General features: G+C 45.0%; 1 protein-coding gene and 1 long non-coding RNA gene across 4 annotated transcripts in view; both read right to left on the bottom strand.

Moving 5' to 3' along the window:
• Nucleotides 1–5,775, bottom strand: part of IGSF11 (immunoglobulin superfamily member 11) — a 94,538-nt gene extending 88,763 nt beyond the window's left edge. The window contains exon 1 of one of the 3 annotated variants that reach the window (XM_027449621.3): nucleotides 5,558–5,775. In XM_027449621.3, the coding sequence (XP_027305422.1) occupies nucleotides 5,558–5,627 (70 nt within the window). In that variant the 5' untranslated portion in view covers nucleotides 5,628–5,775. The remainder of the gene's footprint in view (nucleotides 1–5,557) is intronic. The other 2 variants (XM_027449620.3, XM_027449616.3) reach the window with 2 other exon arrangements.
• Nucleotides 5,776–17,910: 12,135 nt separating this feature from the next.
• On the bottom strand, nucleotides 17,911–20,163 carry LOC106016327 (uncharacterized). Its single transcript, XR_001188948.5, has 3 exons — nucleotides 19,939–20,163; nucleotides 19,072–19,230; nucleotides 17,911–18,683 (listed from the first exon to the last, which is right to left on the bottom strand). It is a non-coding gene; the product is annotated as an uncharacterized lncRNA (long non-coding RNA).
• Nucleotides 20,164–20,496: the final 333 nt, after the last annotated feature.

The following is a 20,496-nucleotide window of genomic DNA, read 5'->3' as shown; positions in this document are numbered from 1 at the left end:
GGTGGGGCTCACTTACCCCGGCTTGACCCCGCTCCTGGTAAAGGGGCAGGTTTGGGGTCTCTTGTTTTGTATGTGGAGGGGTTACAGGAGAAGGGATGGGCATTTTAGTCACACCTGGTACCAACTGCTCGCCAGGGGGGTTCCTTCATCCCTCTTGGAAGCATCCAGTGTTGGCCATGGCTCCGCAGGCCAGAGGTGCAACCTGACCCACAGCTGCTTAGAGCTGTTTGCAGAAATGCACCGCAGACTATAAATGCTCACCCCCTGAAATTACATTCCTGGCTTCTGCATCTTGAAGAAAACTGAAGTCTGGATGTAACTGAGCGGCATTCAGACATCGGCTTTCTGCTGCTGATGCTTGTGAAATACAATCTGGCTCACGTTCCTGTAGCTGGGTTGACTCGTGAAGATGTGAGAAAAAAAAATAAAAATACGCATAAGCTTTTATCCCTAAATAAGAGATCCAATCCTGCTAATACAGAAATTACACTTGAAAGTAATTTCACGCAGATATGCAAACGCACAAGTGCTGCTGTGCAGCCAGGAGGAGAACTGTGACTCCATGCATGCACAAGTAACAGGAGGATGAACGTGATCCTGTCCTGATCAGCAAGAGGGCTGGATTTCTTAAATACAAAATTGTCTAATTTCATACTCATATTCTGCTTTTTTTTTTTTTTTTTTTTGGTGCAAATAGTATTCTGCAGTGTGATGGATAAGAGAAGGACACAGGCAAGGCCATGTACTTGCATGCAATTTTTGCATACACGTGCTAAGATGGCAAAAACAATGGACAGGAACTGTGCATAAATGCCATCAGTTGCTACAAGTTGGATTTCATCACTGTTGTTATTAAATGCCCTGCAGAAATGAAAAAATAGGAGTAATTTTAGCTTTTACTGTATTTACTTCCACTAAACCAAACCTTATCAGACTTGGGATGCTTTGTAAAATCAAAATGGTGTTTCAAAAGAAAATTGGAGAAAAGTTGTCAGAAATATATAAATATCCACCTCAAGCCTTTTTGGGGTGAAAAAAAAAAGACTTTTCACATCAAAATACCTTTTACTTAGTGTATTTTATTTTATTTTTTTTTTTGTATTATAATAATACAGTTCCATGGAGAAACAGAACATTTGTCCTTAGCCCAGCTCTATCAGCAAAAACAAACAAAAAAAAGGCAGAAGCCAGAATGGACACACGTGACCTCCAAAACCAAAGAGACGACAACAGATACAGGGGAAAATGCAGTTTACTGTGCATAATTAGTAATAGTGTTCTCTCCTTCTGATGCATGAAACATTTGTGAGAGGAAAGTGGGGTGGTATATGACTAGGAGCCCTGTAATTGTGACTTCTCTGAAAGAGAGAGGGGCAGATGTCCTGGAAGACAGCAAGCAAATCATTTCATCTCTGTACGCTTCAGCTTTTCCAAGCCATAAATCAAGCTGACTGCACTAACAAAGTAAGTTTGGGGACTCTCAATTAGTTAATGTTCATAAATGACTGTGCAAACACAAGGTAGTATCAACAAGGGAACTGTCTTTGTTACACTGCTGTCTGTTAAACAACCAGGAGGTAAATTTCTCCCTGAACATTTACAAAGGGAAGGCAGCATTAGTGCTCCACAAGGAGAAAACTACAAAGAACAGACTTTCAGAGCATGCACTTCTCCTTGAAATAAACTGTGTTAAAAGCACTTTACTTAAAAAGCACAATGATAGTAGCATCCTGCTAAATATAGATGACTCACCACAGTTTAATAGTGAACATCCCTGAAGAGTGCCATTACAGCAGTGCTTAACCTGCTGCATAAAATTAAGCATTCTCCTGTGCTTACAGTTTGGACCAAGACACTCAAGTCCACCAGCATCCACTGACCTTCAGTGGGTCACGAAGCCTCTCTGAGCCTCACTTTCTCCTTGCCTATTGCTGGTATCACAACACAAACTCATCTCCCCAGTGGAGGCAGGAAAAAATGATTTCTAAGTTTCTTAATGAGTTGTTTATACCATACTTTGTGTACCCGTAATACTGGTGAGCAGCTAAATATAGCTGTTCTTGAGACACTTCGAGATCCTCAGAGAACGGAATCTTGCAGAATAAAATTGCATTTTAGGCAATACTGAAGGAAGAGAGATAACACACACACACACACACAAAAAAAAAAAAAGTTTCCAAAATAAGGGTAAAATAATGCCTACGTTAGAGACACAAGAGGTATTTAATGCATCTATGCCTACCACTGGGGACCAAGGTCAGGTTGTGAGCAAAATGATTTATCTACACGTCACAAAACCACACAGCTTGACACAAATGGCAATCTGTTCCAAAAATGCATAAGCGTGGAAGAGCAAGGGACGGCCACGGTCCTCTCTTGCTGGGGCTGTGGACCTGGCGCTGGGTTGGGAAGAATATGTGAGCTAGCAATAGGGTGCTGCACGGCCAGAGCTTCAACACATAGCTAAAACTCAATGATAAACTCAATGTGGCAGGAGGTTGACTTTAAGTGAGGACCAGAAATACCAGCCTGTGTGAAAAGTTGCAGACCAGCTGTTGTATGGATGCGTTGCTGCTGGGCTCAAACACACACACACACACACACACACACACACACACACGCTGATGGACAAGATTCAGCTGCAATGGACTGTAGCACACTGACATCCAACCTGTTGCAATACAGTGTCACAGGATCTAAACACCAAGAGGCTTTAAAAAAAAAAAAAAAAAAAAGTTGGTGCTGCAGTTTAGCTGTACCCGATGTGTGATTTCTAGCACATCTGAAAATTTGCAGCCTGCTATTTCTGGTGATGTAGCGGGATTGATTTGCAATCACAGGTTCGGTTTCAAAGCTCTAAACAGAATTCCCTCCCATCTTTCCATAAACTTCCCTAGGGAGCTTGAAAAGTATTATTTGCACTGAAGTTATTATGTTAATAATGCTTTAGAGGGAAAACAAAGACACTGCCCCTGCCCCAGCAGCATTAAAGATGGATATTATAAGCCCAATGAAAGCAGTCATCTAGCTCCAGTTAAAAAGAAACATTGCTATTTTACAAATTACAAAACAACGTAAGAAAATGGGGCTATAACACTTGATCGACAAAGTCTGATTGCATTTTATTGTAGGCATAAAGTGTGAGAATGACAAAATGACCTCCAGGGACCTTCTTTCCCAGCCACTTTTCATTTGTTTGCCATTGAGCATTTCTTCTGATTATACACTCTTCTGGTTCCTGACCCTTTAACTTTTAAACCTTTCACCTGTCATTCAGGTATCACTTTGTACATGATCCCATCATACCTTTTTTCTCTATCCTCAGAACCAATCTAGAGTCTCAGAAAGGAAAATCTCTCTTCCTAACCAGGCTTGGCAACTCAGACCAGAAATACACATACTGACCTTCCACAAATGTTGTTTAGAAAAAACTCTGCCAATTTTATTTGGGCTTGCACAGTGCATGTCTGTTGCTTATACCTTATCAGGATTTTCTTTTCAAAATCAAGAACCACAAAAAATATAACCATATTTGTAACATGCTGGGTAATACAGAAATAGCTACGTGCCATGGTTATTTTCATCCACCACCATCTTCTAAAGACTTTTGCTAAGACAAAACTTAAAAGCAAACCTGAGACACAGGTGGTTCATTCAGGTCATTTTAAGCCTTAAAGAGAAGTGCAAGGCAAAAAAAAAAAAAAAAAAAAAAAAAGCATTACACTATTGCAGGTAACTATTTTATGTACGGGTGTGTTTCTGTGCTTAGTTGTCTCTATTGTCATTGTCCCCACGTGCCCTCCACCAAAAAAAGAAAACCAAATATTGAGTCAATCTTTTTTTCTAAAGAGAAAATCAAATGCCCCTGTAGTTTTAACCTCGGATCTGGTTACTCTTTGATTTTTTTTTTTTGCAGGGATAGCACATCAACAGTAACACTGCATCGCTTACATGCCTATAACTGCAGTAGCAACAGTAACTTTTTAGGCAGTTACACTTTCACAACGCCTGCAAATAAAGAACTGTGGCACTGAGGACCTGAAAATGAAACTCACTGAGCACACTTTCCAAACCTAGAAAAGCATAAAAAGTAATCAAGCAGCATGAAGTGTGAAACAGCTGAGATTATTTGCTTCAATTAAAAGCTAATAAACTCCTTTTTCCTCTTCGAAGTCAGCAGGCAAAGTTTCCAGTTAATGCATGCAACTCCTAAATGTTTTCAGCGGATGGGACTCTGGGTGCCAGCTTTTGGGGCTGAGGCATTTGTGGAAAGTCCACCTTTTCCAGCACCAGGCTTGCTTCTTGGTGGGTCCTGTCCGGAGGGGAATGGCCTGCTGTGCCTCTGTGCAGGGCGCTCAGAGCCAGGCACGGCTACCAAAGCTGCAGGCTCCATCCATCCTGATCCAAACTTCCAGAAAGTTTTGCGAAGACCTTGCTGAGACATCTCTGGTGCTCTTGCGGGAGATTCCATCATGCCTGGCTGTTCTCTTGTTCTCCTGGGGATCTCTTGCAGCAGGGTGCCTGCTTCGCCAGCCACAGAGGTGGCCAGCAGCACCTGGCTGTCTTGGTGGAGCTGTGCCCTGCTCACTGCTGGGCTGTCCTCCGCCAAATTACTTAGCAGACCTCTGCACGAATGAGCAGACCTTAAGAAAATTACTTTACAAACCTCTGTAAAACATAAGCGAGTAGGCCTGCCCTAAAGTTTGACATTACTTGAAAGAAGGCATCGCTGTCTGATCAACAGATGAGCCTGGAGGCTTTACACTTTGCAGGTTCTTCCTTCACCCTCACTGCAGCACCTCTGGGTGCTCTCCAGGGATGCACCAAGTGATGCGAGTGCCATCCTTCACAGGCGGTGTGCTCCCTCTCCCCACAGAGGACCGGGCTATGCACCTTGCTTTGCAAGGGCTTGTCAGGGAGGGAGGGGATGGAGAGGTCCGGGTCTTTCCACATCCCCAGAGATGGGGATGAGCTCAAGAAGCCGGCTGAGCGCTTGGGAGGAGGAGGCAACGGAGGCTGGAGTAGGGTCCTCGGGGGGGTCCCCAACCCCGAGGGGTGCTCGGTTCCCCAGGGGCCGCGGAGGGCCCCGGGGCTTCCCGTCGGCATCTCGGCAGAAAGTTCCCCGCTGCCTCGGGGCCTGGAGGATAGCCCGGAGTTTCCCACCCAGGTGAGCTTGCAACGGGGCCAGGCCCTGCCAAGCGAACCTCTGCGAAGCCCAGACACTTTGGGGCAAGTTTCCCGGGCGGGTAAAACACAAATAACCAACGGTGCGAGCAAAATAAATAAATTTCAAAAATGCTGCAGGGGAGGCGAGTGGAGCAGCAGCGCTCGTTCCTTCCCTGCCTGCCTGCCTGCAGCGCGCTCCTCGCCGCAGTCCCGAGCATCCCCGGCGGGACCTCCACCCTAAGTACCCCCCCTTGGGCTCCGGGTACCACCGGGTCCCGGACACCAACCGGGCACCTCCGGGTGCCGGTAACCCTCCCGCATCCCCAGCGGTGCCGAGCTTCTCTCCCCGGCCGCTACCCGCGGGCAGAAGCAGCAGCAAGCACTCACTCACCTCGCAGCGCCAGGAGCGCGGCCAGGGCGGCCGGCACCCACCGCCCGCCGCCGGGCCGCCGCCGAGTCATGCCGGGCCGGGCCGGGCCGAGCCGGGCCGGGCCGGGGGCTCCCTCCTCCGGGCAGGGTGGGCGTCCAACCCCGCCGCCCCCCGCCGCAGGTGCAGCCGCCGCCGCCGCCCGCTCGCCGCCCGCCCGCCCGCTCGCCGTCCCGGGACCGCCCCGCTCGCCGCCCAGGCTCCGCCGTGTCCCCGGCCCCGGGGACAGCACCAGGCCGGCCCGAGAGCGCAGCCTGGCGGCCCCGCGACGCCCCCGCAGCCGCCCGGGGGCTGCGGTTCTCAGAGCCGAGCCGCGCCGAGCCGCCCGCAGAGCATCCCGCAGCCCCCCGGCTGCGCTCCGGGCACCCACGGGTTTTGGGAACGCCACCTTCCCCGGGGGAGGGAACTGGGGGTGTTTGGTCTGGGGAAGAGGAGGCTCCGGGGAGACCGTACTGCTCTCTGCAAGTACCTGGAAGGAAGGTGTGGGGAGCTGGGGTTGGTCTCTTCTCACAGGTAACTAGTGATAGGACCAGAGGGAATGGCCTCAAGTAGCACCAGGGGAGGTTCAGGTTGGCAATGAGGGGACATTTCTGCTCAGAAAGAGCAGTCAGGCACTGGGACGGGTTGCCCAGGGAGGTGGTGGAGTCACCGTCCCTGGGGGTGTTCAAGGAAAGGTTGGACGTGGTGCTTGGAGACATGGTCTAATGGGTGACATTGGCACTATTGGTGATTGCTTGGACCAGATGATCTTGGAGGTCTTCTCCAACCTTCATGATTCTATGATCACTAGTGCTTCTCCGCCCCAGGACCTACATGGAAAAAGATGGTAGAAGCACACAGCTGATGATTTGGGATGGTCTTTGTGGAACCAGGCACTGCCACAACACCCAGCATGAATGCTGCTGGCTTGTTGTTTAAAGGTGTGGGGCACCCCAGCTCCACTGCTCAAGAGAGTGGGGGGCACAAGCGTCCAGGACCCCTAAAAATGGGACCAACTTATTTCCGAAGGGAACGAGACAGCTGTTGGAGTTGGAGCCAAGTATCACTGTGTAACACAAGAATCACCAGGAAGCTGTGTCATCCAGGGTCACGAGCTTAAGTAATTGCAGTCCTCGAGGCTACATGGAAAATCAGTCAATCAAAACCCAGCATCCAAGACATCAAGTATGCACGTAGAGGGTGGGAAAGGAGGAAAGAAGCCCTTTAGAAATTGATGGCAGTCATCCGGGGAAAGAATCAAGGCAGAGAGCTTGCACAGATGAGCTCCTTGTGCATGCCCAGCTCCCTGTCCAAGTCTCACCATGTTAGTTTTGCTTTCCAAAAATAAGCAGTGTGGTTAGGAAAATCCTCCAAGAATTCAGCGCAGCATATGACTGTTTCATTCCACTACCCCATCAAAGCATAATCCTGCAGCCTTTACATCCTGCAGGGATGCTAAGTCCACTTCATGCAGCTTCTCCCTACCTCCTTCCCAGCCAGGGGCCCCGCAAGCAATCCCACATCCAGCCTACCCTACTGCCCACGTTTCTCTCTCCTCATTTTCCCCCAAAGCTGCATTTATTAATTTGTTTATTTGTTTATTTATTTATTTATTTATTTATTTTATGTGGCTGCACTCTGACTGAGAAGAGGGGAGCTGCACCTGGGAGTGACTATGACAAGCAAAAGCATACAGGGTAAGCAGAGCAGAAATGACTACAAGCAACAGGAAAAAGAGAAGGTGGTGGTTGTGGAAATAAATGAGTGGGAAACTGGTTACCATCTAACTGGCCTGGGTTAAGTTCTGCCTTGCCAAGCATCAAGCTTTGGCACACTTTTACCAGAGGACTAGGTAAAAATGTCACTCCAGCAGCCCAGATCTACTGATTTTCTTGGTTCCAGGAGGAAAAACAAAAACAATAGCTGACCGACTGTCCTCACCAGACAGTAAAGCCCCTGCTGACTCCCATGTGTGCTGGGATTTCATGCAACGAGGGCTGGTACCATGCGTCGAGAAGGCACTGCATGGTGACTCAGGAGATGGAGCCACTGCCTCTTTTCAGCTCTGCCAGGTGCCTGCTGTGTGTCCTCAGGCATCAAACCTGACCATGTGGACAGTCTCATAGGCTCAGCATCCTTGCAAAATGCCCTCTGTGGCAGCCCTGCCACAGGCAGCAGGGCTGAGAGAGAGTTTTGCTCCATTAAGGCAGCAACATAAAAGCCAGCTCTTGGCAAAGGTCAGGCAGCTGAGGCACAGCACTTGGGAAGAGCAAAGGAGAGTTGCAGCCCAGGTGTTTCCCCTGCTCTCTGTCAATACAGGGCCTGAAGATACCTCAGAGTCCCTCAGACTAGTTTTCTTTCCTTAGATGACCTATTTTTAACTTAGAAAGAGCATTTAGGAACATGTTGTTCTTATTGATCAGCAGTGGCACCAGGAGACCACCATCCTCGTGGGTACATACAGCAACCACCTGGAGGAAGGCAAGGGGTACGTCTGTGCTCCTAACTACAACAAGAGCCCATTAAGGCTTCTTGTCAAACATAATCCTTCAACAAAATTAAAAGAAAAAAGTGCACAGTGCATTGGGCACAGTGGCTTGCTGCTACACTCACTCCTTCAGATAACTTCAACAGATTAAAAGATGCAAAGATAAATCAAGCAAAAAGAGGAAAAACTGCATACTCTCCCTAGGAGTGCCGCACTGCTTTCCTGATCTGCCAAGACTTGGAAGCTTTCTTGACCTAATGGAAATAAGTGTGGTTTTGAGTATAAGGACACACTGCATTTGGCAAATGCCACCCCAGCTCGCCTTGGACTGCTCCTTGTACCCTGCTGTGCATCAGCTGGCAGGTAAACAGCCAAGATCAGCTCACCCTGCACAGTGGCTGAATTAATGTACTTCCTAAAGAGCACAGCGAACATAATGTTAATCAAGAGCCTGGTGGTCAGAGGAAGCTTTTCTGCCCAGAATGGACCCAAATGACTCCCTTCTGATTCAAGCTGGTAGGAGCAGGGAGTATTTTCATCACCTTCAGGGGCTGGTCACCGCAACAGATACTGTGTCATACCTGCATAACACAGTGACACAGCAAGTGACTTTAGCTGCTTCTTGCTGCAACTGAAAGAACAATCTGCTGCAGAAGGATGGAGCAGCCCCAGGGAATAATAGTCTTCAGATGCACCAGTCAGTCCTCTCACCCTGGGCCCCACTCCACCTTGCCGCTACTTCCAAAAATAGCCTGCAGACTGTACAGAAAGGACGTGGGCAATGCGAAATTGTTCCTGGAACTCTGAATTTCTACTTGGGTTGCCCTTGAGTTTGCTCCAAAATATTAGGCTTATGCCAACCATTTATTTAGTGAGTGCAGCATACCCCAGCTGGTTGGATGCTAGAGCTATGAGTGGACATATTCGCTGCTCCAGCGGTCTGATTTCCCATCAGTGAGTGTAGACCAGTTCCTTGGCATGATAGAACAGCATTTTGTGGACAGAGGAGACAAGTTTGCAATACCCCAAGCATCAGATGCTGGCCAGTGACCACTACAAGGCTCAGGTGTTTCACATCACTCATGAGAACAGGCATGGGATCCTTGCACTGAGTGGCCAAGATATTTGCCAAGGCTTTACATGCTAGGCTGGGCAAGGACACAGAGAGACAAATGAAACCACTCCCACCTGCCTTTTCTTTTGAAAGAATTATGATAAGTAATGCAATTCTCATGTCTCAGGGAAAAACATTGTCCTGAAACCAATTTGAAAAGGATTTTGTCTTTTTTTTTTTTTTTTCCAAGAAGTTTTTTTTTCCTCTTTTTCTTTTCCCCTAACATGGCTCCATGAAGCCCCAGTGGGGATACAGTTGGGTTCAAGATCTCTGTTAGGTGCCAAGTCTTACATCACCTTTGTTATCTCCCAGCTTGTTATTGGGTTATCTATTGTCAGATTGGAATTTATTGAAGGTGACATTGCTTATAAATTGATCAAAATCAGCTTCAGTGAAGTGTCCTTCCAAGCTATAAAGAGATGGATAAAATTTACTCAGTTGATCATTAATAACTTCAGAGTCTCTGGAATTGGTTATCTCATTTTGACAGAGGAAATGGAGTTTGCAGATTGAACTGTTTTAATCCTATCTGAAAAGAAATATGACAGACCTTCAGAGATACACCCAATTAACTATCTCCATACCTTTTCAATAAAACAAAATAAAACAAAAACCTAGATTTATTTAGGTGAACATCTGTGTTTATACAAGACTGATGTCACTAACCAGAAGAAAAACCAGAAATACTCTTGTTAACTCCTCTGTCCCTGCAGGTTTTTTTTTTTCCCCTGGCCTCAGAGTTAGTTACATTGAAATATTACTGTCCCAAGTACAAAAGTTTGTTTCTCAAAAGCCTGTGCACTGGAATTAGCAGGAGCAGTAGGTATGTACTGTCTTGCCATCATTTGTCCTCTGCCTACAGTCAGGTGCAACCCAGTCCATTGCACCACCAACAAAGGCTTTCTGGCAAGAGCTGCCCATGTTTTCAGCGACAGTCAGGGCATCTTCATCCCTGCCTCGGTGATGACCTGATGATGTGTCAGCCACCTGGCAAGACCTCTGAGTAAAACCAGCCCCAAAATAACAGACAAATTACCGCGCCCCTTAACTGCCAGATGGTACAAGATATGTCCGTGGAAACCTGGTGGGTTAGGCATACTTTCAAACTTCTTGGTGCTCTTCCTTAGCATCATGGCCAATAGGTGCATCTGCTTCCCCTCACCACTTAGGTTTCTGACCACCCTGGAGAATTCCAACGTGATTTGAGTCAAGCCAGAATCTTTTCCTGTCTCTCTGTCTTTTCTACATCTTCTGAGTTTTCCCTGGCTGCTCCCACAGCAGAAGCAAGCCTCATCTGCAACGTCTCCTCCCTTCCTGCCCAGAGACCCCCTGCACTTCAGCATACACCTACAAAGCTAAAGCTTGTCATCCAGCATATTGAAATCCTTCATTTCCCTCTTGTGCCTCTCCTCCATACCTGGTCCATGCAGACATATTTGCGACAAATTGCTCCCCAAGGCTTCAATTAAATAATTTCTCTGGATGTGTTTTTTTTTGCTGTGGTTAACAACTGCCCGTTGTACCTTGTCAGATACATTCTGCAACCCCTGTTAGCAAATGGTGGATTCTGCATCCTCATAAAAGCATTTCATAATACTGCCATTTACATAATAACTTTCTAAATTGTACATCGACAGACTTCCCCAAATCATTACAGTAGGTGAATTAAATCTTCCACTAAACACCAGCAAATGGTGGTAATGACAAGTCTTCTAAGTAGCACACCCCATAAAGCTCAGAAAATGAAAATCAATCACTCTTCCTTTTTTTTTTCCAGAACTGCTGAAAGAATTTATTACACACAGCTGTGACGGAAAATAAATAGATGGCGAAACTGAGAAGAAATACACTGAAGTTAGGACTCATGTGGACGTACTCCTGCCGTTGCGATACAAAGTGGGTCTCAGAGAATTTTGCAGAGTAGAAGTGCTGCTGTAGCTGTGATGGTCTCAAGATATGTGAGCCACAATAACTTCTGCAGAGAAGCAATAACTTTTACTAGACTGGCTGATGTAGCTGGAAAATAGCAACATGCTTTTGGGCACATTGACCTGAAGAAGGGCTTGCATGCCTGAAAACTCATCTGTTTTTTCCCTGTTGCATCCACTGGTCTAATAAAAGATATTGCAGCTTCCTACTGTTCTTAACTGCTTGATGTTTGTTGGCAGCTAGTAACCATACAAAATTTATTTTCAGCCCCTTAACTTGCTTTTTCTTGTATGGGGAGTAAAAATGAATGAAGAGACCTGGGAAATGAGAGGCTGAAATGTCTGTGCCAATGAATTTATAGCCACTTTTCTTAATCCTGGGATTGCTAACAGGGCTTTTGATAAATTGTATTTTAATAACGTACTGTATTAGAAGTTACTTTTACAAGTCACCTAGAAAAGCCAGAGTTATGCAAGAAAATGGTAAAAACACAGGAATGTACAGGACTGTCTGGAGAACATGGGGCAGATTTCTATGTCCTGCAAATGGTGATTTTGACAAGCCCACAGAACAATGCAGGTATCTCTGTAGCACCCTTACCACCTCTCTTGATTCAAGAGGGTTGCTTGGCTGAGGGAGTCCAATATTGCCTACACTATTCTGCAGCTGAGCTGTTGTACCAAGGTATGAGATAGCTCGGATATTTGGTATCCACAGTGCAAACTATCCATAGATGAAAGAGGTGGTCCATGCAGCAACAAGGGGTTATGTATTATTAGTCTAAAGGTCAATTTGAGCAGGGTTCCCCTGGTGGAATGAGTTTTCCATGTATAAAGCATGATGCTACTTATTAACATCATACCAAAGTCCCTGATAAATTCTGGGGAACATGCACCTCACCCCTGTCTGTCATTGCTTCCCTGCGAAAAGTGCTTAGGATCTTGATTGAGGGTCTGCCACAATCCTTCAACACATCCCAAGGGCTTCTGTTCAGAAGTGACATAAGAATAAAACAATGTAAGAATAAAACAGACACTTACACTTCTACACAACCTGTTAGCTAACATCTCTAGTTGCTTGTGCTCTGCTGCAGACTACTGAAGCCTCTCCTTGTGGCAACATTTGCTGCGGTGCAGGGGAGCTGCCCTGAACCCATGCCAGCTAATCTTCCTTTCACCTGTTCTGGAAGGAGTCTAAGCCACCCTGTAAATCACTGCTGAGAGGAATGCAAATTTCCAAGCTATTATTGACAGCGTTGCCTGCCGTTGCTTAGTGTTAGCCATGGGCCACGTGGTATTTGTCAGAGTGCATGGTGCCTGAGGAGTAAAGAGTGTCTTAGATGCGAATGAATTTAGCTCTGTTGAACGTACTGCTTTGGCACATCAAGTCTGTTATGCGGGGCAGGGTGTGCATAATTCACATTAGCCTGGGCCAGGAAGGGTTTGTTTCACGGCAAAGGGAGATGGAGAGCAGTCTTTCCTTAGAGACTTGACTGTGCTCACGGCGTAATAGGACTGCTGACAGGTGGGTCTATCAGGCCAGAGTTTAGGACAGAGAAGGAAGTGTTAGGGCTGACTTAAGGACAGCAGGAAGGAGTAAGCTCAGCCCTCAGCAGAACCTGGAGCCAAAGTCTCCTAAGGTCCTGTACCAAGAGCTGCTTTCATTGAGCAATAGCTCCATCTCTAACACAAGGCAGATTTTCATCTCCCAGCACACCCACACAAAGATGGAAGGTGAATTTACAAAACATGTTCACCAATGCTCTTTTAAATGCCAGTTTAGGGATTATAATGCCGGGGTCCACCTTATTTAGCTACCACGGGGCAAAGCATTGCCTCCCCGTATTGCATGAGGGCTTTTAAAGGAGTTGGCTTAAAGCAAGGTCTGTAAGCACCCTTCTCATGCTTAGATGAACGGCTCAGACACTGTAGTCCCAAGCAAAGAGAGTGTTAACTGCTAGGAGGTTTTGTTGCTGAATCTACTCCCAACCAATTTTTGCTTCCCTTTATGTACATAGTGAGACATTTTCTTCTCCCTCCATTGCACAAAACCATCATTATAGCTGGCAATTACAGCACCAACACTGAAAACTCAGCAGGCTCACAGAGTGTAGCGTCCTCTCGGTCTGAAGCACGTTTTCTCCAGGTCAGTGCAGGAATGCGGCTAAAGTCCTGCTATTATGCCTTCATCTGTGAACGTAGGACTTGGGTCTCCAGAGCGGAGATGTCAGCCTGGCACCTTCCCTCTCTGCTGCATTCATTTAGCACTGTTTAAAAAATGTATGCTTAAAAAGCAAAGTTTGGTTGTTTAAGTGCAAGGGAAAGTCTCTTAATTAGCACTCAAATCAAAAGAAGGGGTGAAATGAAGGAAAAGCATAAAGTGATTTAACATTTTCAAGTGAATTTCCTGGCCCTTCCACCCCCCTCCCTCCATCTCCTTTTTTTTTTTTTTTTTTTGCTGAAACTACCGAGACGACAGCCCCTTTGGACCAGTTTGGACTGAAGAGTGCTGTCTGTAAAGCACTACACGGGGACTGCCAGTTCATTTCATCCTGACTGCACTGATTTATACTAGTGCCCGGTCAAGGATTAAACCCTCCATCAAATTTTAACAGCCCCTTGTCCCTTTAACAGTCCGATTTTGAGCAGGAACCCTTCTTAGACCCTGGATGTCTCTATGGTAACACAACAAGATCGTTTTGTTCTATCTCACCGCATTGTGTGCATATTGAAAAGCACAGTTAAGATATTTTGAAGTGGAGAGTCCAGATCAGCCAATTCTGAAGCCTCGCAAGAAAAATGATTATGCAAATTAAACTCCTAAAGGTGAATGGAAATGAATGCTTTCAACAACAATACGGGTACAGTATGAGAAATGAGAGCAGCGGTCTCAGCGAGGTGCCTCGCTCAGCAGCACAAAACCCACTACACCACTCGCCTCACTTTTTTTTTTGCTTATCTTTGCAAAATGGTCTGAGACAGAATGGGTCACACTGGCAAAAGCATTTCTCGGTTTTGGGGCTGGCATTCCAGCACAGCAGAGACTGAGCGCAGCCACTGCATGCAGAAGGAGAGTCTCGGGGATCTTAACAGTGTTCCTCTCACATTAAAAAATAAATAAATAAATAAAAATAAAGATGGAAAAGGACAGATGCAGCAAGTAGAGCCCTGAGCTCAGGGACAGACTAATAGAGACAGTAATTTAAAAGTTTGCTTGCCCCCACCTTTGGGAAAACTGCATCTCACATACTTTCCTCGTGCTGTCTGACTTGCAGTTGGTGGCTGTCTGTGGTATTTCTCACTTGCTGGTTTCTCCAGAAAACATCCCAAAAGGATCTTAGTCTAGCGGGATACTGCACATTAGGAGGGCAGGAGAACACGCTTCATACTGGAGGGCACAAAGCGGAGACAGAGGAAGTTCTTACCCCTTCCAGTCATTGTTCCTTTTCTATTTTTTTCATAGCTATCATCCACCTGCCGACTGCCATTGTTGCATTCAAATTCTCATTACAGACAATATGGAAATGAGACTTATATATAAATCCAATAATTTATTACCAGTGTAATTGAAATCTTAACAGTCTAATCAAAGAAAAAATATATGCCCAGACCTCATTATTGCAGGGGGAAAAGAAAAAAAAAAAAGTAAAGAAGGAATAATATTACCTGGAAAAAGTCTAAGTGATAATACATTTAAACTTACTTTACACAATATTCCTGGCAAACACCCTCCCTTTCGTTTTGCAGGGCAGAGTACGATGCTAGTACGTTCTTTCCCCTCCTTCTAAGGTCCATATGGAGAGGTTTTTACACATTTTCTAGCAATGTTTTACACCTTACTCCTTCTTCCTTGGTCTGCAAGTCCACACTGCATCCAAATTTACTACACATAGAGAGTTTTATGCATGTTGGATTTCGTTCTGATTTATTTTTGATAACCTTAAGACTGCTTTTGCCCATCTCTGAGGTTCACATTTCTTTGTCTCACCTCTAGTGAGTTGCTTACAGACCTAGGATGTCCAGTGTTATCCTGCACCCTCTGTCTTATCACCCCATTCTTATTCTCCTCTGCTCTGCATTCTCTGCTCCCTCTTTCAAGGTCTGTGTTATCACACCGTGCCTGGATTTCTCTGTACTGTATCAGGAGCAGGGCATATATGACCTCTAAACAAAGCTATCCTTTTGAAAATTGGGAGCTCCCAAAAGATAAGAGGTAGCAGCAGTTGGGTAGCTGGTCAGGGACAACATGTTCTTTTGGGGGGACACGTAGTCCTTCATATAGGACTGGAGAACTAAGGAATTCTCCAGACTTTCTGGAAATGGATTGGAGTTGTCAGTTTGGTAGCACAGATTCAACTCCATTTAGCTAAATTAAGCCCTTAATAATAAATTCACTTTTTTCTTCATCTGTGTGTTCTTCAAAGGCATGCACTCGACCAACCTATGGGGGGCCTCATTACCAGTAGCCCCTTGGGGTGAAACTGGAAAATGAATATGAAATAAATCTGAGAAGTCCTAGTTACTGCTCCCAGTATCATTTGCTGCGTCCAAATACGTCTAAAACTGGAGCTTTTACATAGGCCAGATGCAAGTGCTTCAACTGAATTTTTAGCAAAAGTGTTTTTACTCATATTGCATCTTTTTGTGGAGTGATTTTAGTCCTAGTGCTTCTCAAATAAAGAAGGGATTTGAAAGTGTTTTTTTTTTTTCTCCTTAAAGCTTTGAATTTAAAAAATGTTGCCTATAAGGTGACTAAGTTGAGAAAAAAATAATAATAAAAAGTAACTTTTTAAAAACACTTCTTACTGCAAAAATAATTAGCAAATTCACAATTTCAGCAGGGTCAACATTCACTTCAGACTAGATTGCTCAGGGCTTTGACCAATCAGTTCTTCAAAACCCCCAAGGACACAGACTTCACAACCTCTCTGGGAAACCTGTTCCAGACATTAATTACCTTCAGTAAAAAGCTTTTTCCACCTTCTTGATGACCTCCATGGATGCATGGAAAGATGGCTCTTTGGTCCTCCAATCCCATTCTTCTCCAGGCTGAAGAAGCCCAGGCCCCTCACCTTCTCCGCATTTGCATGTGGTAGTGAATCAAAAGGTTTAAATTGAATTTAAGTGCTGTTGCAGTGATATGTTTTAGTCATCAGATAATCAGAGCAAGTTTATACTGATACAGGGCATGCTAACCAAACTGAAGTTGTCTCGGAGTGGTATATGAACTAACACAGTTTTAAAAAAAATAAAATGTACACAGGGCAGGCAAGGTCTAAGTGGCTTTCCTGGACATACACTGAAAGATGATGCAGACATTACTGCCTGGGCACTGGGTTTACACTTCTACAAAGGGTTGCATTTGGACTTCTCACATTGACTCCTGAGCCTGCCTCTAGAGGCTCAGGGCAGCTTTTTATGAAGTATCCTCCCCCACCCATTCATCTCCCAGTTTAACATGCCACAAATTTCTTCTGCGTATAGAAATGTTATCAGCTCCAGTTACCAGGGATACTATGTTCTATAATGGTTTCAAAGCGGTGTCATCTCCAAGGATGAATCCTTCTCCTGAACAAGAACAAGGCAGCTGGCTTTCTCTAGGAAAAGAAAGGTGAAGAGCTACAAACCACATTTTTCAGAAGTGTTTCATAAATCGGACATTGATGTTGTGAAGAGACAGGAGCACAATCTGTGTCTTAGCTGTACCAGCAGGATCACAGGGCCACAGAGCAGACCTTGATCCTCTCACCCAAACAACACTGACTGTTAATTCTTTCCTTCTTACCCCCATTCCTCATTGCTCACACGTTGCTAGTAAAACCAGAGGACTGTGCAATGGTGCATTCATGTCTTTGGAGTCAAACTTTCAAACCTTCCACAGTGAATTAAACAACGGCAGCAAGTAACATGCAACCAAGGGCCAGAATATGCCTTGGCCTGCAGCCCAATAAACGAATCCTTAAGGATCTGGCGTCTCACTTCCACACAAATATAGCACTGCAGTCTTCTCTGCTCATTACCAATCCAGCCCGAAATACTGGGGAAGACTACAGGAAAACAGACACTTGGCAGAGACGTGAAGTTATTTCCCTGCATGGTGATTTATGCAGCGATACTTCCTAAATCGCTAACACGGGGAGTACAAGCTGTGCAGCGAACAGTAGCCCCAAGGCGTGACACGGAGGTGCTCGGTGGAGCTCCTACAGCAGCCTTGCAGGTCCTACAGACAGACAGGTATAACAGTGAGGTCTTCATTGCAGTGACAGCAACGTGGGGGCTTGGACTAAAATCCACTTAGCAATATTTATTTATTTTGAAGGGGGAAGGTGTTGCTGCCCCCAAGTGCAAAGGGACAGCAGTTTATTCTAATCCTGCTTTCCCTGCGTGCTTTCATTAGGCTGCTAAATGTGGACACATTGCAAAGGCAGCTAACGTCCCCACAGGACGCAGGAGCTCCAGCCTAGCTAGTTTTCTTCATCTCCTCGGTCATGCCTGTAATGAGGCACGGTGACCTGTTTCTGACTGGGACAGACTGTTTGCTTTTCAGGCAAAAATCACCTTTTCCATAGTCCTGTGTTACAGTTTCAGTCCACCAGAAGGCAGAAATGCACACATTGCTCAAAGCAAAACATCAACATCTGGTGACACTGGCACCCCAAAAATCACATCACCTACAGCATAACCAGAAATCAACCTTTGCAGTTCTCCATCTGCCCTCTTAAAAAGCCTTCCTCTGCTCATTTTTTCCTAGAACCAAGCTTGGCCTCCATGAGGAGAGGGAATGGTTACAAAGACAGAAACGGAGGCATTTATGGAAATGAATGTCATGAATTTATTAAGCAATTTATGTCATGAATTCATTAAGCATTAAAGTTTCAGAAGTCCACTATTTCATTAGTGAGCAGCACTGTTTTCCAGAATGGTCTCAGCGTTTCTCAGGTGCTCTCTCTTTCATTGTATCTTTATTTCTGATTGTGCAGCACCAAGCATGCTGGGCCTGAAATTCAGGTGTAGTACTCCTCGTCTTTACAGCCACAGAAATAAAGAATGTGATATGCCTAATTGGAGGTGTTATCCAGGCTATAAATTATACAATCCTGTCAAAACTGAATTAATCATGTACCTTTCACCAGCTCAGCTGTACTCTACCCATTAATCCATCTTCACTGAGATCTATTCTAGTGTTACAAACAACTCATCAGTTTCAAAGGCATTTCTCCCCAAACCATCCCTACTCAGGACAGACGAGATTCAGATTCAGCCTTGGGTTAGTGGTGCTTTTCTAGGCATTAAAACCCTGTACAACAAAAACTCTCTCATCTTTAATGCCTGATGGTCATGAAGGGATAGAAACGGGAGGTTAATGCTATTAGAGAAGGGCAATTCCCAGCCACACAAAGGGGACACGTCCTGAAAAGACTCAAGATTTTAATGCTATGACATTTTTGTGCATAGAAATGCATTTGAGTCATTTTTAATGGTTGCACAGATAATTTCCCTTTGAGTTCTCCACAGCTGGATTCATTGAAATGGAGGCAACTGCGTTCACAGTGGTAGTATTGTAGTTGTGAAGGCTTTAGGCTGTAGATGAGACAAAGTTTGAAGGGAAAGGAATTATTTTTTATTAGATCAGCTAAGAGATGGAAAAATCACACAATCTTTTGGGCACACAAAGCCTTCTTTAAGATTAAAAAAAAAAAAAAAAAAAAAAAAAAACTCTGGGTTTGAACACTAGGGAGCAAGGGAGTGGAGAATTGTTCCAATAAGCCTTTTAAGATTGCTAAAATATTCCTTCTTTTTTTTTTTTTTTTTTTCTTCCCGCAAAAACTATTAGTTGGCATGTGATGGGGTAAAGAGTCATCAGGGCTACTTTAGGATGAGTCACATAAGTGAGTTACACTTCAGGACTCATGAAGAACAACTCCACCCCAACTCATTACAAGAAAAACTTATCTGGTACACAACTTACCCGCATACATACATCGGAGTACACAAATGGCTTTCCCTCTCCAGCTGAAACTAAGCATCAGCAGGTCGCTTTCAGCTAAGAGAACAAGTGGTTATTCCCAAAGGACACATTTTTTGCTGTAGTTCAGTTGACTTGGGTGTTTTTGGGGGAGAGCTGTTTCTAAAAAAAAAATAAATAAATAAATGCAACAAATGCAAACATGAAGAGAAGTGTTATACATTGAGGAAGGCAGAAGAGAAGCTGAAGTAAAAGAATGTCACAGATCCAATTGCCAGTCCTAATTTTTACAGTGATTGGGAAGTACATAACAGACATGGTTCCATGTTTCTCCAAAAGAGGGCAAGCTCAGCTCTCCAGAACCCATTGTGAGAAGAAACAGAGTTGCTTCTAGAGGACAGTAATGGCAGGAAGAAAAAAAAACACTAGTTACAGAAATCATGTACCTTTAGGTGGGGAAGGCAATAAGACTTAACTTGGAAAGATCATGTATTAAATATATCCTCAGTCAGCCTGAGACAAAAGTTTTTTGGCCTTTTCCACATGTAAGGTATAAGCACTCCCTGCTAAACTGGCATTTCTTGGGCTCTGCAGAGTGCTTACACTCAGAAGAAGGAAGAAAAAAACTCTCATTCAATATGACATTTGAGTTGAATTGAACACTAAGACACGCAAAGGCTCTGGCAAAAAGTCACTCACCTTTGTGCTCCAGGCACTGCACAGTATTTTCAGGCTGATTGGGAAAATACTACCCCAGTATGGGGCTCAGAAAGGTCTGCAGCTACCCACCAGTGAGTATCATATATACACAGTGAAATGAAGCAAAGTAGAAACCCCATAAGCTAAACCAGAGAGAATACCCTTGCCCACCTCTTCCCAAAGCAGACAGTGCTGGGTAGCTTCTCTGGGCTGGAGCTGCAGCAGGACCTTACCCCAGGAACTAACTTTTTTTTTTTCTTTTTTTTTTTCCCCTGTTATTTAAGCAGGTCCATTGACACTAGAGATGACCCAACCCAATTTCACAGTTGGCCCCATTTGTATAATAGCAACCATTGGTAAAGCTGCAAAGGAAGACTTTCGAGGTTCTATTGCCTGCCTCTATTAACAGCATTTCCTCATTTAGCTCTCACAAGTTTCCTAGCAACACCCTTGCATGCACATTAACACATATATTAGATCTTGCAGAGACACCTGTGGAAGAATCAGCTATGGTGAAGGGCTGGAAAACTTTGCTTTTATGTTGACTTTGAGGGGAAATCAATTTGCTTCAAGAAGCAAAACTCTTCGAGAGAGCAAAGACTACCCACACACTAACGAGACATTTGTAAAACCATGGAGCTCTCTTAGTGAAGGGGCAACCTGTTGCATGCGATTTCATTATTGGCAGCTGCTAGGTAAGAAGGCAGTGGGTTATCCTTTCCCTGCAGC

The sequence above is a fragment of the Anas platyrhynchos genome, chromosome 1 (genome assembly GCF_047663525.1).
Source record: "Anas platyrhynchos isolate ZD024472 breed Pekin duck chromosome 1, IASCAAS_PekinDuck_T2T, whole genome shotgun sequence".
NCBI classification, from domain to species: domain Eukaryota; kingdom Metazoa; phylum Chordata; class Aves; order Anseriformes; family Anatidae; genus Anas; species Anas platyrhynchos.
Note: the sequence above shows the minus strand (reverse complement) of the source record. Positions and strands in the feature narration are given on the sequence as shown.